The sequence below is a fragment of the Canis lupus genome, chromosome 10 (genome assembly GCF_003254725.2).
Source record: "Canis lupus dingo isolate Sandy chromosome 10, ASM325472v2, whole genome shotgun sequence".
Taxonomy (NCBI): Eukaryota; Metazoa; Chordata; class Mammalia; order Carnivora; family Canidae; genus Canis; species Canis lupus.
This window is the reverse complement of record NC_064252.1, coordinates 24,536,585-24,564,442: the sequence shown is the minus strand read 5'-3', so window position 1 is coordinate 24,564,442 and position 27,858 is coordinate 24,536,585. Positions and strand designations below refer to the sequence as shown.

The following is a 27,858-nucleotide window of genomic DNA, read 5'->3' as shown; positions in this document are numbered from 1 at the left end:
CCCCCGCCCCGCGCCTTTCTTCCAGTGGCCACTGGTGGACGTGGTCCAGGGGTATCCACAGAGGCCGAGGAGGGGGGGAGAGAAGCACGGGGAGGCCTGCCTGCCTCCCATGGCCTGCAGTTTAGGCTCTTCCTGGGGAGCTGACATGTAGGCCTGCGGGGGTGGGGTGTGGGGACCAGGGCTCAGCCAGAGTGAGGTATCTGGGATGAGGAGTTCTGTTTGGATCTCGCCTCCTCTAGTCCTCCAGCTGCTTCTGACAAGACTGGTCCTGTCTCTGAGCCTCAGCTTCCTCATCTGTCATCAGAGGATAAGACGTGAGCAAGGGCTGAAACCCTGCTTCAAGGAGCCGAGGTGGGCCACTCTAGCAGAATGAGGCTGAGAGGCTTTGAGGGGGGCCTCCCCAGTAATGGGTGTGTGGGTGGTGTGTGCATCTGGGGAAAAGGCAGGTGAACAGGAAACTAGCCTCCTGCTGTATCAACCAGGCAGTCTCTAGGGCTTTTCTTGCCTTGAGCCCTGTGATCTGAAGTGTGTGTGTGTGTGTGTGTCCGTGTGAGAGAGACAGAGTGTGTATCAGAGTCCCTGGATGTCTGTGTTTCAGTGAGTGTGTCCATGTGTGTCCACACCAGGGCACCAGGACAACTCATTTCTGTTCCAGCCCCCAGGCACCTGGTAGCTGGATCTTGTCTCTCCATCTTTCCCCAAGAGCAGCACCTGTACTGCCTGATTTGCATTCTTTTTTTTTTTTCTAAGAGTTCATCCATTTGAGAGAGAGAGAGAGAGAGAGAGAGCATGAGCAGGGGGAGGGGCAGAGGGAGAGGGAGAAGCAGGCTCCCCACTGAGCAGGGAGCCCAATGTGAGGCTCCATCCCAGGAACCCTGAGATCATGACCTGAACCGAAGGCAGATACTTAACCGACTGAGCCACCCAGGTGCCCCTCTTTTGAGTTCTTCTGCATTCAGACCCTCCAGGCCCTCCTTCCCTCAGATCACAGTGTCATGCTTACTCCCATCAGCCCAGTCACGGAGGCTGTGGACTTCCTGTGGGTAAGGGGCTGAGGGCTCTGGTCCCTAGCCCCCCCTCCCCACTTCTTCATGCAAAGAGTCAGCCTGGCTCTTTCCCTTCTCAAGGGATAGAATTATTAATCACTCACTGTGTGCCAGATGCTTTACATACCTGTTCATTACATCTTCACTTTATGGTATCTTTATGCCCATTTCACAGAGGAGAAAATTGAGGCTCAGAGAAATGAGGTGACTTGGCTCAGACCCCACAGTAAGTGGGAATGGAACCCAGCTCTGACGGACTTCCTGCAGACACACTTGGGTGTGGGTATGGGAAGGGGGGTGCACAAGCTCTCTTGCTTGACTCCTTACCCTCCTGGTGATAAGCCATCTGCCTTGCCACCTGGCTCTTGCTCTTTTTGCTCAAGTGACCTCCTAGGAAGATGAGGGTGGTGGTGGTAGTAATGGCAGAAGACAAAGGGGCTGCTGAGGTTTTGGGGATTCCTGCTGGTTCTGGCCTCTCCCCATGCACCCACCCCAGTTCAGCCAGAGGTTTTCTCTACTATTCTTTCTCCCAGACCAGCTGAGCTAACTCCCCCCCAACTCCTCATAGCCCTGCCCAGATACTGTCCGAAGAAGCCAGCCTTCCAGGTCCAGCTTCAAGGTGAGAATTCAGTGATTGTTTGCTTAGGAATAGTAATAATAGTAATAGTAATAGTAATAGTAATAATAATAATAATAATATCTGCCATCGGTTGAGCACTAAGTGTCCAGCCTATACTAAGCACTTTTCAGGTGGTCTCTCAAAGCAGTATTTCCCACAACGAGAATTGCATCCTATTATTATCCCCATTTTTCAGGGGAGGAAACTAAGGCACAGAGAGGTGAAGTCACTTTCCCAAGATCACACAGCTAAGACATGCCATAGGCAGGTTTTATTTTTTTTTAAAATATTTATGATAGTCACAGAGAGAGAGAGAGAGAGGCAGAGACACAGGCAGAGGGAGAAGCAGGCTCCATGCACCGGGAGCCCGAAGTGGGATTCGATCCCGGGTCTCCAGGATCACGCCCTGGGCCAAAGGCAGGCGCCAAACCGCTGCACCACCCAGGGATCCCATAGGTAGGTTTTAAACCAAGTCTATCTGGGTCTAGAGTCTGTGTTGCACTATAGTGAAGAGTCAAGATATGGATATTCTTTTTTTTTAAGATTTTATTTATTCATGAGACAGAGAGAGAGAGAGGCAGAGACACAGGCAGAGGGAGAAGCAGGCTCCCTGCAGGGATCCTGATGCAGGACTCGATTCCAGGACCCCAGGATCAGGACCTGAGCCAAAGGCAGATGCTCAACCACTGAGCCACCCGGGTGCCCCAGGACATGGATATTCTAAGGTCCCATCCCCCCTACTTGCTATGAGCTGCAGAGGTATCTGAGACCACCGACCCCAGGCTGGGCTGGGCTAGGCAAGGTAGGTCCACCTCACCTCACGAGGACTGGAGGACAGAAGAACCTTGGATTCCAGTTACTGTGCAAATCACTCTTCTCCTTTGAGCCTCATTTGCTGAAGGAGGCCTCTGGCCTTGCCCCGCCTCCCAGGGCAGCTGTGAGGATAGAGGAGTCAAGGCTGCCATTGTCAAATGGATTTTTCCAGTAGAACCTCATTTTCAACCACAATCTCACCCAGAAGGCCAACATATGGAACTGATAAAAGGGGTGTTTCATCAGGATAAATTTCTAAGCTAAAGGTGCTGACAGGTCTTTAGTCTAAAGTCACTTGAGAGGGTAAGTGTGTGACACTTGTGATGGACACACACCCTGCTTGGGGTGTTGGTAAGGGCTATGGTGTCAAGGGCTACCCCAGCACCCAGTCTATTCCTGCAGCTTGTTTGAGCTATACAGCATCAAGAAAGCCTTGAGGCCTGCCGGCAAAAAAAAAAAAAAAAAAGAAAAAGAAAAAGAAAGAATTGAAGCTCTGGTGATAGCTGTACAGCCCAGCCAGGGATTCTGGGTGTCTACAGAGCCCATCTGATAATCCCTGGCCCTGGCTGTGGGGCCCTGGGCAAATCCCTTGCCCTCTTTGGGCTTTAGGAGGCTGGGGTCCACCTCCAGAGGCCCATCTCTTTCCCTCAGTAGGTCTGGATTTGGTGATCAGAGACACTGGGCCAATGACCTGGCTCCCCACTGCCCCTCAGCAGCCTGGTGGGTGCAGAAACAGACCGTGTGCAGAGAAAACCTTCAAAGACTGGCCTGGGAGCTCAGCTGGCAGGTGGGAGACAGCAGGGATGAGGTGAGGTGGGATGGGGAGGGGCCAGGGAGCTGACCATGCCCTGAGAGTTTAAAAATAAATCCCGTCAGAGTGCTGTTAGCTCCAGCCAGCCCCAGCTTCCAGGGCCCTGTGACATCACCAGGGCACAGGATGTCCTTGGCAGGGCCTGGGGGTGGCAAGGGCGGGGGCGCAGAGGGGGTCCTGATTTGCCCTTTCTGCTGTGTTTGGGGAGAGCCCGCCTGGCTTGTCCTGGACAAGAGGGGCTGCTGGGGATCTGCACTTGAGAACATTCCATTTTGCATCTGAGAAAACGGAGGCCCCAACTTTGAGAGATTTGGCAGGTCTGGAACTTGAAGCCAGCAGTGCTTGCTCTCAAGTAGTGGTTCCTGAAGCCTGGTGTGCATGGGACAGGGGACCATTTGGGGAGAGGTCTCGGATGGAGGTCAGGGGGAGGCACCAAATGAGCAAATGCCTAGTGCTGTGCTGGACATTGTTCAGAACAAACCAGCTCCTCCTGACCATCCCCTGCCTCGGCATCTCACTCTGACCCTTAGGAGGAACAGATTAGAGCTGTCCCCATTTTATAGATGAGGAAACTGAGATCCAGGGAGACAGAATCACCTACTCCAGTCCTCATAGACAGCCTATCATGCCCATCTGGATGGGGTCCAGTATCCCCAGGCAGTCCCCAGCTTTAGCTAATAGAGAGGTGGAGGGAGGGTGGCTGTAGGGGCTGGGGGAAAGTGAGGTCGCCACGAGAAGACAGGGAAGGGCTGGAAAGGAGACCCTGCTGCCTCAGCTACTGGGGCACCCCATTCGTTGGGCCTCCCCCTCACTCCTCACCCCTCCTCTTTGGGCTTCCCACCCCCTTGCACTCGGGACAAAGTCAGGCCTTGCCTGGTCAAGGCTTTCCCTGCACATCCAGCCTCATCTCTCATCACGTACTTGACAGGCTCTAAGCCTCAGCCTCAAACCGCTTCTAGATCCCTACAGCGATTGCTATTTCAGGCGTCTGAGCAGTTGAACAAACTGTTCCTGCTGCCTGGAATGCCCCCTCCTGTGTCTTCCTGGGGAACTCCTGTTCATCCTTCACAGTTCAGCTCTGAGCTGTCAATGCTCATCAGACCACAACCTGATCAGGATTGATTGCTGTGTGTGCTGCCCACCTTTCTTCCTGACCCACTATGCTTGTAGGGCAGGAACTGTATTGTATTCCCTTTTCTGTGCCAGTGTCTAGCTAGTGCTTGGATGAAGGAATCCAATTGGGTCCTGAGCCTGCTTGTTTCTCGCCAGGTACTTTGTCCAGGTCACATCCGGTCTCTGAGCTTTGTAAGATGGACAAGGCCCACTTCGCAAGGTTGCTGGAGAATGGTGGGATCTACTGGGCCCCTTAGTAGGCACTGAAGGGCTTTACCTGTGTGAAGGGTGTTGCTCCACCTCCACAATTCAGGCAGTCCCTAGCCACAAACCCCAATCTAACCTCCCCCGCCCCACGGCAGCCCCTCACTCCTCTGCCCTGTCTTTCCACCCTGTCCATCAAATCAAAGCAGGGACAGTCCCAACCTGCCACTCTCCTGCCACTTGCTTGCTCCCTCCCCCCAAAGCAACCCCAAGACAGCTCCCAAACCTCAGAAAGCCCAAGCTCCCCTAGGGAGCCTGTTTCAAATGCTGAGTCCCAGGCCTCACCCCCAGAAGGCCCACGCAGAGGGGCCTGGCGTGGAAACCCAGAATCAGCACAGTTAAGCAGCCGCCCGGTGGTCCCGATCCACCTTTGGGGGCCTCCTGAGCGCAGCACGGAAGCCCAAGATGATCCCTGACCCGGGGCAAAGCAGCAGAGCCAGGGCCACGGAGCAGGGAATGGGGGCGACCTCGGGTGGTGGCTGCCTGCGGCCTTTCCTCCACTTCCCGGGGGGGAGGCGAGCAGGCCCTAAGCCAGGGGCTTCGGCGAGGGGCTCCCTCAGCCCCCTGCCCCCCCGGGGACCCCGGCGGCCGGCACCTGCAGCACACCGTGTGCGTGCGGGCCCCCAGGCCGGCCCCGCCGCCGCCTCGCGTCAGAGCCGTCTGCTGGGGAGCCAGACGCGGATATAAATAACAGCGAGGCCAGGCCGGATGAAGTAAGTGCGAGCGGAGGGAGGCAGGAGCCGCCGGGGAGCGGGGGAGGCCGACGCGCGCGGCGGGGAAGGGGCGGCGCGGGCCCGGGTGACCTTGGCGCAGGAGGGGGCGGGGCCCCGGCCCGGAGGGTGCCGTCGCGCAGCGGGCGGGGGCGCAGGGGGTCCGCGGGCCCGGAGCCGGCTCGGAGCCCGCCCCGTCCGCCCGCGCCCGCGCCCGCGCCCCCAGCCCCGGCCCCGCGGCTTGGCTAGAGCCGGGGGGGCCGCGCGGCTGCGGGAAGGCGGCGCCGCCGGGCCTTGCTAGGAGGGCCGCCCCCATTGGCTGCCCGCGCCGCCCCGCCCCCGTTACGTAACCCCCGCCCCCCGCTCCCCCGCCCCCGCCGCCGCTGGGGCTCGGGGGCCCGGAAAGGAGAGGCCCCGGTCCCTCCCTGGGCGCGGTCCTGCGTGGCTCAGCACGCTCCGCTGCTGCTGAACGCCCAGGGGAAACTGAGGCGGCTCCCTGACGGGGCCCCGCGACCGGGGCCCCGCGGGGATGGGGTGACCGCGCTGGCTAGGAAGGATCCCTGGGCTTACAGGGGAGCCCAGACTGTGATGGGAGCCCCAGAACGGCCGCGGGGCCGCGGGTCACGGCCTGCTCCTCCGCGCGAAGGGCCCCTCGATGACCAGGACCGGAGGGGCCCCGGGGTCCCCTGCGCCCGGAGCCTTCCAGAGCTCCCGCCCCTCTCCCTGCCCGTGCCTGGGCCACAGTCTGTCTTGAATTCTAAAGTCAGGCAGTGACCCCCGCTGGTGACTGGTTCCTCCCCCTGCCCCATGGTGACCTTGGCCAGACTTTGCCTCTCAGAGCCTCAGTATCCCCACCTGTAAACTCGGACTGCTGGTGGGCCCTTCTCGTGTTGCAGGGAAGAAGCGGGGCGTGTCAGCACCTGCTGAGGACTTAGGGAGGTAACTGTGACCTGTTCTAATTCTCCCCTAATGCCCTCCCAGGATCTGGCACCGTGCAGGACCCGAGCCTAGCCTTGGGTCCCTGTGGACCTTGGTCTCTGCGCAGGGAGCACATGGCCCAGGCCTGCCTTGTGGCCTGGCCAGCAGCTGTGGGCAGGGCTGGTCCTGGAGGGCCTAGTACCTTCTAAGAGCAGATTTGGGGGTACCCCGGGTGGCTCAGTGGTTTAGCGCCGCCTTCAGCCCAGGGCCTGATTCTGGAGACCCGGGATCCAGCTCCACATTGGGCTCCCTGCATGGAGCCTGCTTCTCCCTCTGCCTGTGTCTCTGTCTCTGTCTCTCTCTCTCTAATAAATAAATAAAATCTTAAAAAAAAAAAAAAAAAAAAGCAGATTTGGGGATAAGAGAAGTATCTGCCCAAGCCTTCTGTGTGCTGCTCAGACTCGATGGGAGCCTCAGTCCCTTCATCTACAAAACTGGGAAGATCAACCCCCCCTCCTTCCCCTCCTCCCCAGCCTCTACCAGGATAAGAGGAAAGGCTGTTATCCCTGCTCCCAGTTATTGGACCTAGACTGAGTCCAGGACTTTCTGTTCATTTCACCCTCCAACAGGTGAGAATTGGTGTCCTGTTACGATTGAGGAAACCAAGAGGTGGAGTAACTCCTCCAGCTAGGGCGACCAACCATCCTGGTTTGCCTTGGACTGAGGGGTTTCCTGGGACACAGTACCTTCATTGGGAAAACTGGGCGTCACGCTACCTCCAGGACACACACCTCACAAGGTACAGTATCTGAGTCCAAAGTCTGGCAGCCCCTCTCCAGGCTGTATTTCCCTCTATTAATATTTGCTAAATGAATGAATACATCGCTCCCCACAACTGTCCCTCACCTTGGCTTATATGTCTGGATACAGTTTGGACTCTGCCAGAAATGTCCTGTGGCAAGTGAGCATGGTCTCTGGGTTCAGCTGCTGGGTTTCTAGGACTCCTCCCTCAGGCCCTCCCTGGCTCAACTCCACCTGAGGGAATCCCCTGGGGTCTGCCCATCGGGCTCTTGCGCTTTTTCCTATAGGGGTGGGGAGCCACCTGCCCCTAATATCAGCTGTGCCACTTTGCTGAAGCTCAGTGTTCTCGCTTAGAAAATGAGGAAGATAAAACCTGCCTTCAGGTTGCTGCCGGGATTCAGGGAAATGTAGGCAAAGTTCCTGGCACACAGGAGGCCCTCAATACATAGACGTTACCATTGCCTTATTAACGTGGCCATTAGAGCCCACTACTACGTCAGGCACCTCCTCTGTGAGGGTTAACTATCTTAAATGCCCCCCGTGCCTTCAAACCCAGAGAAGTAGGTGCCATATTTCAGGTGAAGATCGGAGTTTCAGAGAGGTTGTGAGGTGCCTAAGGTCATGGTGGTACGGCGCAGGGCCAGCACTTGCAGGGCACTTACTCTCGTAGAGCATTGCTCAAGGGAGGGCAGCTGGGAGCCATATGGGGAAACTAAGGCAGACATTAGGGAAGGGATCGCTGAGGCCCTCATAGGGCGCCAGGTCCCCTCATCTCCCTCCCAGACAAGCTGCTCCTCTCTTTGCCCAAGGTGGCAGGTCAGGTTGTGCGAACAAGCCCTTTGCTCAGGCCAGGCTGCTCCCCGCCCCCAGTCGGCCGGCTGCCCGTACCCTCTGCCAGCTACTGTTCCCTGTCGGCCAGCCAAGCTGTGAAGCAGTCCAGGACATTGTGTCCAGAGAACGGGCCAAGCAGGCCCCCCTACCGGTGGCCGATGACCTCCAGCCCTGCCCCTCTGGGCGTCAGGCCAGCCTGGCCTGTCCCATCCCCTCCGTCACAAGCAGGAGGCCGGAGCTGTCCTCCCAGAGGCCAGGAGCGCGCCTCACCCCCTCCTGCCTCCCTGCGAGCCCTGCTCATGAGGGTGCCCCTCCTGCAACCCCTGCCCTCTCCCCAGAAGGCAACCCTGATTCTGGTCAGGGTGGGCTCCCTAGGGTGCCTGTGAGGAGAAGCCAGCTGGGCTTCTGAGAAACCTGTTTTCCTGCCCCGGGCGTATCTACCCTGCCTGTCCCCAAATGCAGCTGAGCCAAGGTGAGAGGCCCCCTTGGGCAGGGAGCTGGCCGTGGGGGGGCTCCGTGCCCTCGTGAGCCGGGCTCAACCCTGTTCCACACCATATGGCCCAGGGAGCTGTAGAGAGGGCCCCAGATTCTGGCATGGCCACACCACCCAGCTGAGGCTACACATGAGACATGGGGACCCCCCCTGGACCGCTTCCCTCACTCCCCCCACCTCGTGTTCCTGCCTGGTCGCCGTATTGTTTCCCTGAAGTTATTTCTGTGCATGGCTTTCATTTATGTATCAGGTTTATTACCGCTCTTGCCTCCGAGGACGGGGTCCTGGGAGGGCAGGGACCGTGTTGTCCTTGTTCCATCTCCAGTACCGAGAACACAGGGCTTTGCACATAGTAGGGCAACGTGTATTTGTGGAATGGACCATCAAGTATGGGCTGTGCCTTCTAGTCACCACGATCAAAATACTGAATTTTCCCATCACCCCCAAGTTTCCTTGTTCCCATTTTTAATCCCTTTCTCCTGTCTCTTTCCCTCCTCCTCTCCTGTCCCAGGCAGCTACTAATCTGCTTTTTGTCACTACGTGATTAGTTAGCATTTTCTAGAATCATCTGTAAATGGATTCAAATCATATATATATATATTTTTTTTTTGTCAGACTTTCACTCATTTTAATATTTTGAGGTTCATTCGTGTTTGTTGCATGTGTCAGAAGCTCATTTCTTTTTATTGTTGTGGAGTATTCCATAGTATGTTATAGTGGAACTTGTTCAACTGTTCACCCCTTAAAGGACTTTTGTGTTGTTTCCCATCTGGGGCTAACACATAAAGGTGCTATGAGCATTGTGTACAAGTCTTGGTATGGACATTCATTTTCTTTCTTTCTTTCTTTCTTTCTTTCTTTCTTTCTTTCTTTCTTTCTTTCTTTCTTTCTTCTTTCTTCCTCCCTCCCTCCCTCCCTCCCTCCCTCCCTCCCTCCCTCCCTCCCTCCCTCCCTTCCTTCCTTCCTTCCTTCCTTCCTTCCTCTTAAAGATTTTGTTTATTTCAGAGAGAGAAAGCACGAGTGGAGGGGAGCAGCAGAGGGAGAAGGAGAAGTAGACTCCCTGCTGAGCAGGGAGCCCAACACAAGGCTTGATCTCAGGATCCCAGGATCATGACCTGAGCTAAAGGCAGACCCTTAACCAACTAAGCCAGACCCTTAACCACCCAGGCGCCCTGATTTCCTTTTCTTATGAGCAAATAATTAGGAACAGAATGGCTGGATCCCATTGTAGGTTATGTGTTTAACTTCCAAAGACTCTTCCAAATTATTCTACAAAATGGTTGTAACATTTTGCATTCCCACCAGCAGTGTATGAAAGTTACTAATTCCTCCTTATCTTTGTTAACACTTGGTATTGTCAATCTTTTAAATTTTAGCTGCTTTAATAGGTGTGTTTATTGTGGTGTTAGTTTGCATTTTTCTTTTTTTAAAAGACTTTGTTGGGATCCCTGGGTGGCGCAGCGGTTTGGCGCCTGCCTTTGGCCCAGGGCACGATCCTGGAGACCCAGGATCGAATCCCACATCGGGCTCCCGGTGCATGGAGCCTGCTTCTCCCTCTGCCTGTGTCTCTGCCTCTCTCTCTCTCTCTCTCTCTGTGACTATCATAAATAAATAAAAATTAAAAAAAAAGACTTTGTTTATTTATTCATAAGAGACACAGAGACCGAGAAGCAGAGACACAGGCAGAAGGAGAAGCAGACTCTGCAGGGAGCCCGATGTGGGACTTGATCTCAGAACTCTGGGATCATGCCCTGAGCCAAAGACAGATGCTCAACCACTGAGCCACCCAGGTGTCCCAATTTGCATTTTTCTAATGACTGATGATGAGCAGTTTTTCATGCGCTCATTTACCATTTCCATATCTGTTTTTTAAGATATTTATTTATTTATTTATTTATTTATTTATTTATTTATTTATTTATTTATTTATAGAAAGAAGGAGAGTGGGAGAAGGACAGAGAAAATCTTAAGCAGATGCCAAGCCAAGCATGGAGCCTGACATGGGGCTTGATCCCATAACCCTCAGATCACAGCCCTACCTGAAATCGGGTTGGTCACCCCAATTGACTGAACTACCCAGGCATTCCCATTCATGTATCTTCTTTGTGAAGTGTCTGTTCAGATCTTTTGCCCAGTTTTGTATTGTGTTGTTTGTTCTCTTATAATTGAGGGGTGTTTTGTTTTGTTTTCTAGATGTAATTGACCTATAACATATTAGTTTCAGGTGTATGACATAATGATTTGATATTTGTGTATATTGCAAAATGATATAATTGAGTTTTGAAAGTTCTTTATAGGTTCTGTATAAAACACTTTTATCAGAGGCATATAATTTGCAAATATTTTCTTCCAGTTTCTCCCAGTGGCTTGTCTTTTTATTCTCTTACCAGTGTCTAAGGGTACTTTTAAAAAAAATATTTTATTATTTTTTTATTTTAAGGATTTATTTATTTATTCATGAGAGACACAGAGAGAGAGGCAGAGACACAGGCAGAGGGAGAAGCAGGCTCCATGCAGGGAGCCCGACATAGGACTCAATCCCAGGTCTCCAGGATCAAGCCCTGGGCTGAAGGTGGTGCTAAACTACTGAGCCACCCAGGCTACCCTTTTTTTTAAAAAAATAAAGTTCAGATTATCAGTTTTTTCTTTTATGGATTATTTTTTGGGAGTCAGATCTAAGAACTCTTTGCCTAACTCAAGATCACAATGATTTTCTCTTCTGTTTTCTTTTAGAAGTTGTTAGTTTTAGTTTTATATTTCTGCCTTTGGGATATCTCTGTGGCTCCTTGAAGGGCACCGTCTGCACTGGCTGTGCCCATGGCTGCACCCCTCACCCCTCCACTCCTGAGTCTCAATCCTCTGAGGGCCTCCCTGCTGACTGCCTGGAGCCCCCCAAGGCTCAGTCCGGGTGTCATCTTACCAGCCCATGCTGGAGCACTCGGCCTGTGTTCTGTGCCTGAACTCCTGGCTCACAAGCTCAGTCAGCCCTCTGCAGAGCCCTCCTGGGCTGGGTGGGAGCCTCACTCTGGGCACTCATGTCTCCCTGCACTTTTTTCTGTCATGGACCCGATCAAGGTGTTGAAGTCATAATGACCTGGGTCTAGTTTCCATCACCAGACGTATCCTTCACTTCCTCTGGCCCACGCTCTGGGCCGCTGTGTCCAGCTCAGGGCCTGGCTCAAAGGAGGGGTTCTGGGAAGATTCGTTGATTGTGTGAGGGAACTGTCTCTGCCAGCCAGACATGGGGCAGCCTGGGGGTGAGAGACTTAAGCCTCACAACTAAGATAAAATCCTATGATGTGGCCCCGAGGCTGTCTTTGAGCCAATCTGGGGCTTTTTGCTCTTGTTTCCTGGTGGCCTTCTCTTTTCCTAAGCAGACCATGTTTGTTCCCGTCTTGCCCTTGCAGCAAGCTGCTCGCTCTGCTACTTCTCCTGTAATTCAGGTCATCGATGGAGAGCCGCCTCCTTGGGAAGGCCCCTTCTTCCCTGACCAATCTAAAGGAGCCACTTGGTCACTAGCTACCATCACTGGTTGTGACTGTCTTCACGGCCCATCTTCATGGCCCATCCTCACTGTCTGACATTTTCTCATTTATTCGTGGTTAATAGCACATCGTCTTTAGGGGAGCAGGGATTTTTTTCCTGTTGTTCACCCTTATTTCCCACATGCCTGGAACAGTGTCCAGCATTTATGGGGGACTCCGTGCTGTATGATGTCCGTTAAGTGTTGAGTAGAGTGGGCGGGGGGTGGGGGTGACTGGGTGACAGGCACTGAGGTGGGCACTTGACAGGATGAGCACTGGGTGTTATTCTATATGTTGGCAAATTGAACACCAATAAAAAATAAATTTATAAAAATAAAAAAAAATTTTTTTAAAGTGTTGAGTAGAGCCAGACAGGGCACAGCTAGCCAGAGGACCCAGCTGTCCCAGTGGGTGGGCCAGGCCTCTTCTTCTCCACAGTCCTCCTCACTTAGCCCTGCCACAGCCCAGCAGTCTTCTGATCAGGGCCTCATGCCTTGGGCAGGGGGTGAGGAGGTCTCTGCCAGGACTCATGTGGTCCTGCCCAGGACTTAGCCCATCACTCTTCCCTCCCCTCCCTGGGAAAGGTGCTACAGCTCAGGACCCTCATCAGGTCTTGGGAGTCACCGAGACAGGAAGAGGTATTGGCCCAGGGATTGGTCTAGCTGGCCAGGGGCCCAGCCCCGCTATGCCTTGTGGTACAAGTGGGACAGGTGTCAAGAGAGAAGAGAAGTTTTCAAGGTTATACAGAAAGTTAGCAGCTGTGAGGACCAAGAGCCCACTTCTCTTGCTGGCAGTGAAATCCCCCAAACTAAAAACCAGGGATCAGTAGGTTCCTATTGCCCAGGGGCTTGGAGACTTCTTGGCTGGTTCCAGCCTGTCCTTAGGCCCTGCCCAGGCATGACTTGGCCCAACTGGCCAGGCCCAAGGGAAGGAGGGAGGAGGGTGAGAGTGTGCTCCTCCGCCCCTGACTCACTCAGCGGGAGGTGGCAGCGGGGAGGACCAGACAGAGGCATCCCCTTAGCCTATGGGTGGGCCCTGACTCAGGCAGACAGTGACCAAGGGAGCAGGGCCCTCCTGCTGCCATGACTCACACCCACCCACCCATCTGTTCTCCAGAGAGAAACTCCCAGGAGGTTTCAGGACGCAGGTCAAGACTGAAGGCTGGGCCTCTGGAGAGAACAAGTGGCAGTTAGCATACTTTATAGTATGGGGTGGAGGGCATTGCTGGGGACGAGCGGCCTCCCACCCTGGCAGAGGGGAGGGCAGGGGCCGACCTCGTCTCTGCTCCAAGGATGGAGTTTCCTTTTGTGCCCCAGCCTGGTCCTGCTGCTGGAGGGCTTGGGTTTCGGCCTGTTTGCTGATGATGTAAGGGAGCCTCCGGGATGGGCTGGCCTGTGGTGGTTGAGATGGGACGGTAATGGCCCTGGTGAAGAAAGTGAGACACTTGTTTATTCTGGGCCGGCTGCAGTGTGAGGCATTTTTCACTTGTTATTTCATTTCATTTTCACAACGAGCATAATTATTATCCGCATTTTATTTATTTTTAAAGATTTTGTTTATTTATTTGGAAGAGCGAGAGATAGCAAGCACAGGCGGGGGCACAGGGGGAGGGAGCAGCAGACCCTGCCCTGTGCTGGGAGCCCAACGCGGGGCTCTGCTCGATCTCCCGACCCTGAGATCATGACCTGAGCAGAAACCAAGAGTAGGATGCATAACTGACTGAGCCGCCCAGGCAGCCCTATTATCCCCATTTTAGAAGTGAGGGAAATGAGGCTTCAGAGGAGGTGAAGTGGTTTGCCTGCGGTCCCCCAGGGGAGCAGCAGGGGTGGGCCTGGAAGCCAGGGATTCTGAGGGGCTAGAGCAGTCTCTTCCCTCATGGTTCCCCGGGGAGAGGCCTGGCCTTGAATCTCTCCTTCCTGGCGAACGTGTGGTTTCTGTGCCTCCTGCTCCCTGGGCTCTCAGGCCCCCTGTGCACACCTGTCCGGTGACGGCTCCCTCACCTGCGCTCCCACGGCAGACCGAGGGTGTTCAGGGGTTTGTCAAGTGAATAAATGAGACTTTTCCCCCTGGGGAGCTCTCTGAGTCTACCAGAATGCTCTTTCTTCCTCTGGGATAAGGCCGGGGACCCAGGCAGCTCTTTACCCCCGAACTCCCACTACACCACTTCAGAGCCAGTGAGCATTTAGTGAATAAAGGAAAACATTAACGTATGAACAAATCATTTCTGTGCCTGTGCTGTGGAGAATTTGGGGTTTGTTCCAAGCCTTTCGGCCAGAAGGGCTGACTGGGAAGGTGGTCTCGGCGCTGAGCTGGGGCTCCCCCAGGCCCTGCCAGCTCTCAGGCACATGTGCAGGGAGTGTCAGTGGGTGACTCCGGGCATCTGTTGTGGCAGGACCTGTGCTAGGTATTTGTTAGCACAAGTAGGAGTTGGGTGTGCTAGGAGCCCTGGGTCCCACAGGTAGGCGGGCAGCCTGCACACAGGGTCACAGGGACAGGCTGGGCTCCTCCCTGGCAGGACAGAGGAAAGTGAGAGCCCTGGCAGTGGCCTTATGTTGGTCAGGCAGAGGCCTGGGCCTTGGTGGGGAAGTGGCCCACAGAGGGGCCAGCCGTCGGGAGCTCCTGGGACCCTGTGCAGAGGGTGGAGGTCTGGCCTGAGAGCTTCTAGGCCTAGTTCATGCTCGGATGGGGAGGGATCAGCGTTGGCCTGTTTGGGAAGTGAGGGGCCTGAGTAGACTCCATCCCACTGAGGCCCCAGAAGAGCCTCCTGCCCCCCACCCCCACCCCATCCCAGCCTGGAGGTGGCAAGGTCAGCCCTCCCACTCCCCTTGGAGGGCGTCACTCTTCTACAGGTTACCACCTCTCTATAGACATGGAAACGTCACACACAAAACCTCAGCTTCCCATTACCAGTCCTGTGGACCCAGCAGGGAATCCACCTGGGAGCCCCGTTCGCAGCTGTACGGTGGAGACAACACCTGTACCACCACGTTGCTGTGAGGGCAATTAGCTTCACTGACTTACTGGCTGCGGGGGCCTGCGAGGCTGAGGGTCCCCGTCGGGCTGAAGGTATGCCAGGAGCTGACCCTGCGGTGGGCAGCACCGCCCGCTCAGCTCTTCCCACCCCCAGGCTCAGGCAGCTCGGGAATGGCCTGGCCTGGGGCCTGGAGAAGGGCGAGTCCGAGTGCCAGGTCTTTGACGGAACCTGCCTTGGATGGGCTCCTCTCATCCTCGCCCACTTGAGCGAAGCCCTGTGAGGTAGGCAAATCTCTGTCATGGAGACCAGGCGGGAGGTCCCTCCCTCGGCCTCCCAGGAATAGGCCATTCCAGAAGAAGCCACTAAGTTATCCTGTTCTCAAGGCTCTGCTTCCAGTACTGGCTCCATGACCCATCAGCAGAGGGAGCTTGGGCAGTTCCCAGCCTTGGGGAGCCTGCTTCCGGTGTGGAAAAGAACCCCCGGAAGTGGGAACTCTGTGTCTTGTGTTGATGTGGTAGGTGGTGAACCTCAGGCACCCCGAGTCAGGTGAGGAGGACCAACAGGGGCTGGGTTCCTCCCTTTCTCTCCATCCTAAAAGGGGCCCCCCAAATGAAACAAGCCAGGAGCAAGCAGCAGGCTATTATATATCATGCTTTTAATACAAACTTAAAAAAATCTGGAACAATATAAACTGTACAGATTTGATCAATCTTTTTGTTTTGTTTTTAAACTAAATCTCTAAACACACCAATGTCCCATTCCAAAATATTGCACAACATTCTGAATACAAAACGCTCGATTGTATTCCTCCTTCACTAAAGAAAACAAGTTCATTACCCTGCTCCCCCAAGCTCCTCTCCACGTTGCCTCAATGCCCTCCTTCCCATCCCGAGGGGTCAACTAGAGAATCTATAGCTCACTGCATTGAGAAAAATACATCATTCTGGACTAAAAGTTTACATTCTTTACAAGATGATCCACCTTTTTTGATTTGTTCCTGGGAAAGAGGGGCAGACAGAGAGGATGGGGAAAGGGGAGAAATAGGTTTAATTCTCCTCTTTTTTTATTTTAAAGTTTGTTTTTCCTGAAAAAATATCTGTTTCTCTCCTCTTTTTAAGAAAAAATCTTGAAAAGAAAAAAATTACGTTTTTTACGTTAGAAATATACATATATTATATATACCTCTTACATTTTACAAATGTAGCAAATTATTCAATACAAACGGACACCAAAAAATGTAAAAAATAAAAAAAAAAGTTCTCCTACGAAACCAGGTAAATTAGTGCAGGTTTTTGTTTTTGTTTCCTTAAAAAAAATAAAATTGAAGCAAAAATGCCTAGATTTGAGACGAGACAGACTGAACTGGGCCCAAGAGCCCAGCCCTGGAGTCATGCTCCGGAACATACATTTTTTCTTCGTATTTCAAAAGACACTAAGGGGTTGGTCTCCCCTCTCCCTAGATGTGGCGAGAACAAGCCGACCGGGGGGCGGGTACCTGTGTATGTGAGTGCAGGGGAAAGGGGCCGGGAGAGGACATAAATAAGGCAGCATCCAACCTTTCCCAGAGAGCAGCCATCTGCCTGGGCCTGTCACTGTGCGGGAGTGGAGGGCTCGGAGAGGGTAGGGCCCAGACTGGGCTGGCCCCTGAGAAATCTAGGGGACAGATGATCCTGGGCTGAGGAGCCGGAGCATTGCCCCGTTGGGGGAGGTAGAGCTGGTGCCCATTGCAGGGAGGAGGCTGGCAGTGTCTGTCTGGGCCGGACCCACTGCCACGGCGGTTGCCCCACTTGGGGTCACAGGAGGGTGGGGTGGGGGTGCCAAGGGCTTTGGTACTTTCCGGTGATGGGGGCCCTGATGCCATGTGGCCCACCAGCCAAAGCATCATGGCATGGAAGCTGGCTCACTAGGGTCAGGTGGGAGAGACAACTTCTCTTCCGGCAGAGACAGGGGCCGGGGCTCTCCTGTAGTCCACACGCGCCACCTGCCATGGCCACCTGCCTGTCCAGCCCTGCCACCTGCCTGAGACCACCCCTCACAGCATCAAGGCCCAGTGGGATTGGGTCGGGCAGTGAGAGGGGACAGCAAGGGGTACCAAGAAGTTCTCAAGCAGGCAGGGGCAGAAACAGACTAAAAGAACATCTACAACCAAAGACTGTTAAGTCTCAATTCAAGGCTCAGGACTGCGCACTCTAGGCACTGACTCCAAACTCCCACCCCCCAGGGTGCTCAGGTGAGCGGCTCCTCACCCTGGGTTAAGGTCACAATGAAACGGGAGGATCTGAGTCCAGGGACTCCTCTTAGGCATCGGGGGGCCGGTAGGCTGGTATTCCCTTAGCCCCTCACAGCTACCCCCCATCCCCCCTTTTTTGGTCAAAAACAAAAGTGCAGATCCCTCCACAGTCTGGAAACCAGTTCCTTCTGCAGTATTTTCCCCTGGGAGTGTCTTAGGCTCAGCCGCAGTCTCACCCCAACACATGACCCACCCTACAAAAGGACTGACGACCCTCCCAGGCCCATTCCCCAACCTCCTACATAAAATAAGCACTTGCTGCAACCTGGAATCATGTTGGGGGGTGGGGAGGGTTTACATGGCTTGGAATCCTTTAAAACAGGACAGCAAACCACGCACACGCACGCGCACACACACGCACCCACACCTGCCCCACCTCCTTACCCACAACCTCAGGCCCAGGGAAGAAGGGGCTGCAGGAGAGGCCACATGTCAATGGCTGGGTCTCTGGGGCCATGATGAGAGTCTGGGCCAGGTGGGGGTGGTGGCGTGGGGCTACATGACAGAGATGAAAGCAATTCCACTAGACCAAGTGCTAACCTCCCTGGAGTCACAGACATCAGCTCTAGCGGGAGGGTATCAAGTAGCCAGTCAGCAGCTCCCCACGTGGCTCAGGCCTGAGAGGGAGTGGGGGGCTGGGGTCAAACCTATTCGGGTGGCAGGGCCCAAGGTGGCCTGCTGAGGTTGGATGGCTTTGAGTGAAAGCTTAGCTGAATGTCAGGGGCAGTGACATGGGGGGCAGCCTCTCCCTGCTCTGGGCAGGGTCAGGCCCCAACTGCGGCTCTTCCTTCCCTGTGAGCTTGGACACACCAATCCTATAAAACCAGGTGTGAAGGAGGGAGGGAGAAAGGGAGGGAGCAGGGAGCAGCAATTCACATCTGGACCATTCTTAGCACAGGAAGCCACTAATTAAAGATGTTATATAGAAAACTACATGTAAAAAAAAAAAAAAAAGAAAGAAAGAAAAGAAAAAAAAAAGAAAAAATATAAAACCCAAACCAACCAAATAAATCAGAGGCAGGCAGGAAAACAGCAGGGGGTTGAGTTAAACACGACTTGGTGCTTCAGGAGCCCCCTCCCACTCCATGCCTGGGCTGGATCTTTTTTTCTAGAAGCCAGAGTGAGAAGACTGGAAATCTTTTTGTGTATTTTTCTTTTCCTCTTTTTTTGGACTTTCTTTTCCTTTCTCTTTTCTGTGGTATTAGGCGCTCCTGGCCCGGTGGCAGGTGGGTGGTCAGTTGGCCAGCACGACAGGCTGGAAGGGCTGGCTGGGATACTGCATGGTGTTCAGGTTGTAGCTGAGGCCTTCCACGAAGGGCGTCTTCTCCAGGAAGAGGCTGTTGGCGCCGCCTCCAAAGACCTGGGCCACGTCGAAGCTGTTGCTGTTGCACGGGCCTGCCCCGCTGCCCCCGCCATCGGCGCCGTCAAAGAAGAGGCTGGGAGAGCCCCCGCCGTTGTACACGAACTCCTTGGCATTGGGTGAGAGCTGAGACTGAGGGGCCGGGTTGGCCGCGATGAAGTTCAGCGAGTGCAGAGACAGAGAGAGGCTCTTGTGCTTCAGCAGGTTGTTGGTGGGGGAGCGGGCCAGGCGGGGCTGCTGTTGGGGAGGCTGTGGGCCCCCGGCTCCCCCACCAGCCACTGCCCCGCTACTTGCCGCCCCACCCCCCTTCTTCATCTTGGTGGAGCCAAACTTGGTGGCGGCAAAGGAGGCGGTGGTGAAGGTGATGGGCTGGGCAGAGCGGGGGATGAAGGTGGGGCTGGGCGACTGGCCAAAGGACGGCGACGGGGAGTTGGACAGGGAGCTGTCCTGGCTGCCGATGGGCACGAAGACCTGGGCGTCAGGGTTGAAACTGCTCTTGAACTCCTTGTCCAGCTCCGGGGCAACACAGCCCTCACTGTCATCCAGGTACAGCACTTTCACTGCCCCCTTCTCACCGATCTGGTAGGACACTTCGAAAGGATCAATCCAGACGCTCAGCTCCTCGGGTACGTTGGCCCGCACATCCTCCACGGCCAGGCCACTGCGCTTGGCGGCCAGCTCCACCACTGGGTCCACGATCTCCCCGATGTGCACACAGCGGAAGCCAGAGCCCTTCAGTGGCCTGTCTGGGTACCAGTGGCCTTCATATTTCTTTTTCAAGAGCCGCTCAAGCTCCTCCCCAAACAGGTCTGCCCGGCGCCTGGGCAACTTGTTGTACAAGTAGGAGATGATAAAGTTCAGGGCCACTTTGATCTCTAGCTGCATGGTCCTTTCCTGGGCGGACAATCAGCTCAGGGCACGTGTACAGGCCACAGGCAGTGGCAGGTGATGTATGGTAGGCAGCCTCGGGCTCCAGACAGCTCTGAGAAAGGAGAACAAAGAGTATCATGAGCAGATATGCAGAAAGTGGGGGTGGGGGTGGGGGGCAGGGGATCAATGGCAAAGGATAGAGAAGCACCAACTTTAGATCACATAGACTCGGGCAGCCTGGATGGCTCAGCGGTTTAGCGCCGCCTTCGGTCCAGGCTGTGATCCTGGAGTCCTGGGATCAAGTCCCATATGTTGGGCTCCCTGCACGGAGCCTGCTTCTCCCTCTGCCTGTGTCTCTGCCCCTCTCTCTGTCTCTCATGAATAAATAAATAAATTCTTTAAAAAACAAAAAAAGATCACATAGACTCAAGGCCCCTTTTCTGCTCCACTGGGGACCAGCTTAATTGTGTGACTGAGGGCCAGCCACTTATTTCTGCACCTTAGTTTCATCAGGAACATAAGGCTATCATGGAGAGTAAGTTAGCTCAAGGATGTAAACTGTCTCACACTGAACCTGCTATTTAGAAGGCACTTGATAAAATGAGCTATTGTTTTTCAAGTAATTCTAAAGAAACAGGAGTGCTGTGGTTTCCACTATTTTGAGAATCCAAGTCACTATATGACTGCTATAAAAAAAAGAAATCAAGCCCCTAATTCAGCTGGGAAGGCTCTTGCTAACTTATCTTCGTAACATCTTGGTGAAGTCGTGCTCCCAAACTGTCACAGGCTGAGATATAAGTTTAAAATCCTTAGTTTTTTTCCTTAAATGGAAAGGGATACAGATTACCGAACAGGAAGCAGCACCGCCAACTTTTTACTTTTTACTGGCTTGGACTGCAGTCACATCTAATTTGTCATCCTGGGCTCCCTGGGTGTACATGCTTTCTCCCTCACCCTGGGTTTGCAGAACTGATACAACACCACCACACTGTAACCAAAGGGAGCACCTCCATCCAGCACGCCTCCAAGAATAAAGACAAGAAAATGATCCCCAAGAAGTCAAGACCTGTCACAACCAGAGGCGTGGGCCAACAACGGACCGCTGACCAGGGGCTGTCTCAGGGAAGCAGAGGAAATGAACGGAGACAAGGCCCTAGATGCCAAAAAATCCTTAAGAGCAGCACGAGTGTGGCCTGAGGGACTCTAGCTTTTGGCTAGAGTGTAGGTGATGAGGGTGGCAAAGAGACGAAATTTTCCATCACCCTGCAGCCTCCAGCTGGGGACCCATCATCACTCAGTCTCCTGGGGACTGTCTGACCACCTGTCCTTGGCACCAGATCAGATTTATCAAGTGCTTGGAGATCCCTGGAGAGGAGACAGCCCAAGATAAACACTCAGATTGTTATTTTGGGATTCTCTCACAGCCAGCTCCCACAGAGGTCAAAAAGGTTTACTCCTGAGGTCTGGGCCAGACTCATGTCTCAGGAAGATGATCAGTAAAGTCCTGAGAGCCAGTGATCCTATTCTCCTCACTTTTTCCAAAAGAGCAGCTCCAGGGTCATGCGGTGGGAAAACTGAAAAAGGACCCTCTTCGCGGGTTGGCAGGGCCAGAACAGGTACCAGCCAGGCCTCTGGATGGAAATGTGCTGCTGAGTTCAGCAGAGACAAGACTAATCCATGGTCCATCAGGGGCATCTTCTGCCCTACTATAGATCTGGGGCTGGGTTTTGATTAAAATCCCTTCTGGGTCCAGCATAGAATATATAGGTGTTAATTCTAGGCTTGGGGATCTTGAGTTTTCTGGACACTTGCCTCAACTCATTTCCTTATCATTCTCAGGACTGGGGCCACGGCTCATAGGGGTATTTTTAGGACTGGATCCTCCCTCTCTGAGGTGATTATCAGAGAAGAAGCATTGGGTCAATATGGAGCATCATAGGACACTGGCTAGGTCCAGTCCCACCCTCATTTCAGGTTTGAGCAGAGGGTCACATGGGGGGTCAAGAGGTGCTGGGAGCACAGACAGGTCAATTCAAGGTTTAAAGAAGGGAGGAAAAGGTAAAGATAGGGGGCTTTCTGTTTATAAGGATTGGACTCATCATTAGATGCAAGACTAGCTACCAGGGCTGAAGGCCTTCCCCAAGAGTGGAAGTCTATAAGGGCCATGACAGTCCACCAGAGCTGTCCAACATGGAGATTAAAAAGTTATGAAGAAAGTTGGCACTGGTTCCCAAGGATGGGCCTGGAGTTAAAGACAATGTTTCCAAAGTGTTTTTGAAAAGTAAAATAGCTGAGTGAAGTAAGTCAGTCGGAGAAGGACAAACATTATATGTTCTCATTCATTTGGGGAATATAAATAATAGTGAAAGGGAATATAAGGGAAGGGAGAAGAAATGTGTGGGAAATATCAGAAAGGGAGACAGAACATAAAGACTGCTAACTCTGGGAAACGAACTAGGGGTGGTAGAAGGGGAGGAGGGCGGGGGGTGGGAGTGAATGGGTGACGGGCACTGGGGGTTATTCTGTATGTTAGTAAATTGAACACCAATAAAAAATAAAAAAATAAAAAAAAAAAAGACCCAGGAAAAAGAAAAAAAAAAAAAGTAAAATAAACTTAAATATGACATGAGGGACGCCTGGGTGGCTCCAGCAGTTGAGTGTTTGCCTTTGGCTCAGGGTGTGATCCCGGGAATCCCAGCATAGAGTTCCACATCGGGCTCCCTGCATGGAGCCTGCTTCTCTTCCCTCTGCTTATGTCTCGTCCTCTCTCTGTGCATCTCTCATGAATAAGTAAAAACAATAAAATAAAATAAAAAATTTAAAGTTAATTAATTAAAAAATAAAGACATGACACTTCCCCAAAGCACCACATGGCCTCTTGGTATAAGAATCAGACCAAGGGGCTCCTACACCTTTCTAGGCCTCCTCAAACTTTGCTGCATATGCGACTTCCAAGTTAACCTTCCCTCAACAGTTTAGCTTCAAAATGGGAGCATTTTTTTTATTTATCAATTTTTAATTTTTTTAAACATTTTTTTAAACAGATTTTATTTATTTATTCATAGAGACACAGAGTGAGAGAGAGGCAGAGACACAGGCAGAGGGAGAAGCAGGCTCCATGCAGGGAGCCCAATGTGGGACTCGATCCTGGGTCTCTAGGATCACACCTCAGGCTGCAGGCGGCGCTAAACCACTGCGCCACGGGGGCTGCCCCTCAATTTTTTAATTTAAATTTTACTTAGTTAACATACAATGTAATATTGGTTTCAGAGTGGAATTCAGTGATTCATCACTTACAAACAACACCCAGTGCTCATCACAAGTGCCCTGCTTCATCTCCATCACCCATCTAGCCCATGCCCTACCCACCTCCCTCCATCAACCCTCAGTTCGTTCTCTCTTGTTAAGAGTCTCTCTCTCTCTCTCTCTCTTTTTTTTTCCCCCGTTAAGAGTCTCTTATGGCTTGTTTCCCTCTCTCCTTTTTATCTTTTCAAAATGGGAGCATTTTAAATGCAGGCCAAAGTCATTGGGAAATAAGCCTCCTACCCCAAAATACAATAGAACCACTGTCATCAGCCCTGCCTAGCTAACCATTTTCTGCAGCATAAGCAACTAAAGCTGCACACCAATTTATACCTCAATGATGCTGCCACACAAATAAGGAAGTATATAATGCCATCTTTGCCTCTTTAATTGGAGAACAGGCTGGGCCAGATGGCTGTGGGGTGGAACCTTTCAAAAATGCTGGACAACCAGAATGAGATTTTCTGCTCTATCAGCTCAGGCTCTAATTTTGACTTCAAGAAGCTTATGGAACAGAGGATTAAAGCATTGGTGCTGTCTTGTCTTGAACTAAAGAGAGGAGACTCAGATGAGTCTGTTCTTTTTTTTTTTTTTAAGGCTATGGACAAATTCTAGGCTTATACATAAAATATTCATAGTATTTGGTAAGATTAGAAAGCTTAGTAGTAACTACTCTTCAATACAAGGAACAAGTAGATTTGAGTTAAAGAGGAAAGAGAGAACTCTGAGTTCTTCTCCAACCCTGACTCAGGTGCAAAAAGCCAGAAAGGTGGCAAAAACGTAAAAACAAAACCAACCCCCTTGAACACCAAACAAAGCTAAGTATTTAACAATAGCAACATCTACCTTTTGTCGACATATTAAAAAGTTGCAAATGTGAGAGTAAATTCTGTCCAATTTCTTTCAGAATTGAATATTCCTTCGCTTGTTTATTTCCAACAGCAAAATTAATGTGGGATTCAGATCCTCTGTGCTGACTTGTGGTGGGTTTTATTTTTTAACATATTTTATTTATTTATTCATGAGAGACACAGAGACATCGGCAGAGGGAGAAGCAGGCTCCTCACAGGGAGCCCGATGCTGGACACGATCGCCAGACCCCGGGATCACGCACTGAGCCAAAGGCAGACGCTCAACCGCTGAGCCACCCAGGCCTCCCCTGACTACTGTTTTAAAGAGTGTTTAAGAGAAGGACAAAAATGGGGTAAGAAAGGTGGCTGCTGTAGTCAACGATATGGTAATGGGGTTTCCAGAAAGAACTTATGACTAAACTGAGAAGGAAGGATCTTAAGAAAAGCAACTATGTTTTAAAGGGGAAAAAGGAGGGATGATGGTGAGGGAACTTCTCGGATCTCCAAACTACAAGTATCTGTAACAATATCCAGGCACCCCAAGCCTTAACATCCAAATGGTCCTACGACCAAGCACTATCAGATTCAGTGAGTCTGGAAGGAGGAGTCGGGGAGGAGGGGTCCTCAATTCTGACAAGGCCAGCAGGTGCCACAATCTGGATCCCAGGGAGTGAGACCCAGGCTCAGTGGGACCACCCGGCCCCACCACGCCAATCTGAGGCAGCCACCCAGGCCCGCAGGTATGGTTGAAGGGCTTCCCGGACTTGTGCCGATGCACCGCAACACCCCGCCCAGAGTCTCCACCATCTGCCTCAAACATGGACTGTGCAAGCCCAACTCTTCCGAGGAAGAGGGCCCTTTCTGGGGCACTCGATTCCTGTAAAGCCAGGAAGACTTCACTGAACTCCAACGTAGGCAGGCAGCGAAGGCGCGCTCTGCACTCTGGGAATTGTAGTCCTCAGACACCTTACAGTTAGGTTGGAGCAAGTGACCTACTTTCTCTGCACACTACACTTCCCTGAGTGCTTTGCGAAGGTTTAGCCAGCGAATCGCGCATGCCCCGTAAGGGGAGCTGGCCGAGGTCCGGAGAACCAAGGAAAAGTTTCCGATGCACATGCGCGCTGTGGTGGACGCCCCCCCCCCGCCCACCGCCTAATACATTTTATATAAATTTACCCATAAGGCCTACACCCCGTATCGTACCACCCCCCACGGGTTTCACGTCTTGGTCTCAAGAAAGGCTGAACTTCGCTCCCCACCCCACCTTCCACTTCACGGCCTCCCTTGACTGTTCAATTAAGGATTTCCTTCTAATGAGTTTTTTTCTGGGTGAACGCGGTGGGGTGGGACAGATAAAGGTCACACATCCCCCCGCCGTCCCCCCCTCCCCCCCCGCCGCTTAATCTGTATTCCTTGGGCTGAGTGGTCTCCGTCTGGAGTTGCTGTAGGGACGGGTGAATTCAAAGAGGGAAAAAAGAAAAAAGCCTTTTCACTTAATGCCCAGCGGGCTCCGGTCCAGCACCCCCAAGCCAGAAAAGGCAGGAACGAAACCCAGTTCTCCCGTCCTCTCAGCCAAAGAAATTCCCAGTTAAGCTGCGGGGAGGGGCCGGGCCGAAAATCAGAAGGCCCAAAGCCAGCAGGGCCCAAGCCTCACCCCTCTTCTAATCCAAGTCGAGTAACTAGACCCAGCTAGGGAAATGAGAAAAGGTTCCCGGCAAGGAAGGAAAACCGTACATCTGACACCCGAACAACATATTCTAATACTTGAAATTGTTTGTGAGTCTCCTCCCATTGCAAGGCCTGCTCTATGACCAGACTTACCAGATCCTCGGCAAAGCTCCCCTACACGGTGTTAAACCTCCCTAATCCTTCCTCCCACACAAGCTTCTTTCCCCCACTGCTTAAGAGGGGGTGGGGGCAGGCGCCCAAGAAAGCAATGAGCGTTTTTCCGCTGGAAAATCAAAGATGAGGGACTCAGTCCCAGGGTAGGGTGTATAGGAAGGAGAAAGAGAAAGGTTAGACACGGAGCAGGCACCCGAGACCCCCTCCGCTGGCCCAGGCTGAAGCCTGCTGTGTAGGGTTCTGGTTCCTCTGCGGGGTGGGAGAAGGCCTGCCAGCTGCCCCTCCTCCCCTCCGTCTCTGGTCAAGGGCACAGTCCATCCTCTGGGCAGGAGGTGAACCAGCTCAGAAGTAGGGCTCTTCCTCCCAGGCATCTCACTGGGACCAACCCGAGTCCATTCACTGGTGTTGCTGTAAAGGTACTCCCCCCACCACCACCCCCAGCACGGTTTTCCCTTAAAACACTACAGAGAATAAAGAGCTCAAGCCAAAATGGTAAATTCTGGTTGAGGGGCCAGAGGACAGTCACCAATGACCGGTCCAAAAGGGGATGTCTACCTTCTATCCCTCAGCTCCACGGGGCCAGAAATAAACCCTATTATTACCACCCCCTTCCCCGCACACGGGAAAAGCAGCAGAATAACAAGACCTGGATCCCCTTACTTCTTCCTCTGATTTATTTAATGGCGTGGAAGTTATGGGCTTTTTTGGGGGGGCGGGGGGACAAGGAAAAATCTAGCGAGTCTCTACGTTATGAAGAACTGAGGGAGGCGGAGAGGGGAGGAAATGCACCCCACCCAGGAGGCCACACTCAGAACACGGAGAGGAGCGGGGCACCGGGGAAAAGGGGGGGGTCCACAGGGGAGGTGGAAGGGGAAAGGGAAATGTTGGCCAGTCCTGCGAGGGGGTGCACGACAGCAGCGCGCTGCGTCCAGCAAAGCGGAGAGCAGGAGCGGGACGGGGTGGGGGAAGGCGTCTCAGGGCCCCCCGCCCGCACGCCCCCCACTCACTCACTCGGGTCTCCGCGGTGGCGGGGCGGTCTGCCGGCCGCAGCGCGACTTCTCCCTCCAGGGTGGTCCCGGGCGCGGGGCGGAGGTCGCTGTTCCTTCCTTCCTGGGCGCCGCCGGGCCGGAGGCTGATGGGTTCTTTTCTTCGTTGAGGGTTGGTGGGGGGGGCAAGTGAGGGAGTTTGGGGCTCGGACTCTCAATAATAATTCTTACAGCTTTTTGGAGGTCAGGCTCGGCGGAGGGGGGATGGAAGGCGGGCGGGCGGGCCGGCGGCGACGGCGCGGGGATGTCTGGCCGGGGGGCGGCTCGTGTCGCGGGGCGGAGGACGGGCCGGGCTCTGGCCAGCGGGCGGTCCTGCCCTTCGGGCCCCGCGTCGCCCGAGCCACTCGCTTCTCTCCGGCGACGACCCGCACCTTCCCGCGCCCGGGCCCGAAGTGAGCAAAGTCAATGAAAAGTTTCACCCTTAGCAACCCTGCGCACGGATCCGGCTTCCCCACCCCTGCGTGATGCGTCCCTCCGCCCTGCAGGGGCGGGGCCGGGCGCCGGGCCGGGACTACTTCCCAGCCCGCCCGGCGGCTTAACCCCTCGGGCCGCGCGGCCAGCGACTCCGGGCGCGCCCAGGGGTGCCCTGCCGTCCCGTGGCCGGCCTCTGCTCGCCCCATCCCGGCTCACACGCCGGCGAGGCCGCCTTTAGCCGGTCTAGTGCTGCCTGCTCCCCCGCATCGCAGCGCCGTGCCACCCTGATTTCCTTCAGGCCCCCCACTCCGAAAGCGTGCTCATTGGGCACAGGGTCTCCCCAGGGAGACAGCGAGCTCCGGGCGCGCAGGGGCCCGGGCTGGAACCGGGTGGTTCACCTTAGACGTGGGGACGCACGGACGTCGCGGGGAGGCACCCCCCTCCCCGCCCGCGGCCTGGCCCTGCACCTGCCCCAGGGCCGACGGTTCGTCCGGTCGCCCGGCCTGGTCCGCCAGGCCACCCTGGCGAGTCCCTCCGGGTCTGGGCGTCGGGCTGTCCGACCACCCCCACGGCTCGCACACCCCGGCACCGCCCCTGGCAGGAGGGGGGAGTTGGGGGGCAGCGCGAGCTTTGGAAACGTTTCGCTCCTTTATTAACTCGGGTTGGCTCGAGTCTCCCGAGCGCGCCGTGCCTCCGCCGGGGAAACCGGGGCCCAGGCACGCTGGGCGGGAGGAAGAGGAGGCGACAAGGAAAAGGGAGAAGGAGCCCAGCGCCACAAAGTCCTCCCAGGTGCCGCCTCTGGCCCCCATTACCTGGCGGCCCGAGAGGCCAGCGCCGGCTCTGCGCAGGCGCGCCCCCGGGCCGCCCCGGGCGGGGCTCAGCCCTTCTCCGGTCCAACCGTGTGCTCTCCCCGCGGGCGACCCCCGTACGGGACACTAGACAGAGTGACATTGCTTCTAGGGAGA

General features: G+C 54.0%; 1 protein-coding gene and 1 long non-coding RNA gene across 6 annotated transcripts; one reads left to right on the top strand and one right to left on the bottom strand.

Annotated features, from left to right (window-relative positions):
• Window positions 1–15,837, top strand: LOC112667120 (uncharacterized). Of its 3 annotated transcripts, none has more exons than XR_007413738.1 (3): window positions 1–351; window positions 6,924–7,093; window positions 10,352–15,837. It is a non-coding gene; the product is annotated as an uncharacterized LOC112667120 (long non-coding RNA). The 3 variants fall into 3 exon arrangements; XR_007413737.1 differs by lacking the exon at window positions 1–351 and adding an exon at window positions 4,405–5,379; XR_003141056.3 differs by lacking the exon at window positions 1–351 and adding an exon at window positions 5,753–6,315.
• On the bottom strand, window positions 15,556–27,858 carry TOB2 (transducer of ERBB2, 2). Of its 3 annotated transcripts, none has more exons than XM_025458637.3 (2): window positions 27,706–27,858; window positions 15,556–19,549 (listed from the first exon to the last, which is right to left on the bottom strand). In XM_025458637.3, exon 2 carries the CDS (start codon window positions 19,450–19,452, stop codon window positions 18,442–18,444), a length of 1,011 nt encoding a protein of 336 aa, XP_025314422.1. In that variant the 5' UTR covers window positions 19,453–19,549; window positions 27,706–27,858; the 3' UTR covers window positions 15,556–18,441. The 3 variants fall into 3 exon arrangements, with proteins under 3 accessions (XP_025314422.1, XP_025314408.1, XP_025314417.1); XM_025458623.3 differs by lacking the exon at window positions 27,706–27,858 and adding an exon at window positions 26,445–26,917; XM_025458632.3 differs by lacking the exon at window positions 27,706–27,858 and adding an exon at window positions 26,441–26,798.

Coding starts and splice junctions, on each gene's coding strand:
- TOB2 (XM_025458637.3), bottom strand. CDS start 19,452: ATGCAGCTAGAGATCAAAGTGGCCCTGAACTTTATCATCTCCTACTTG.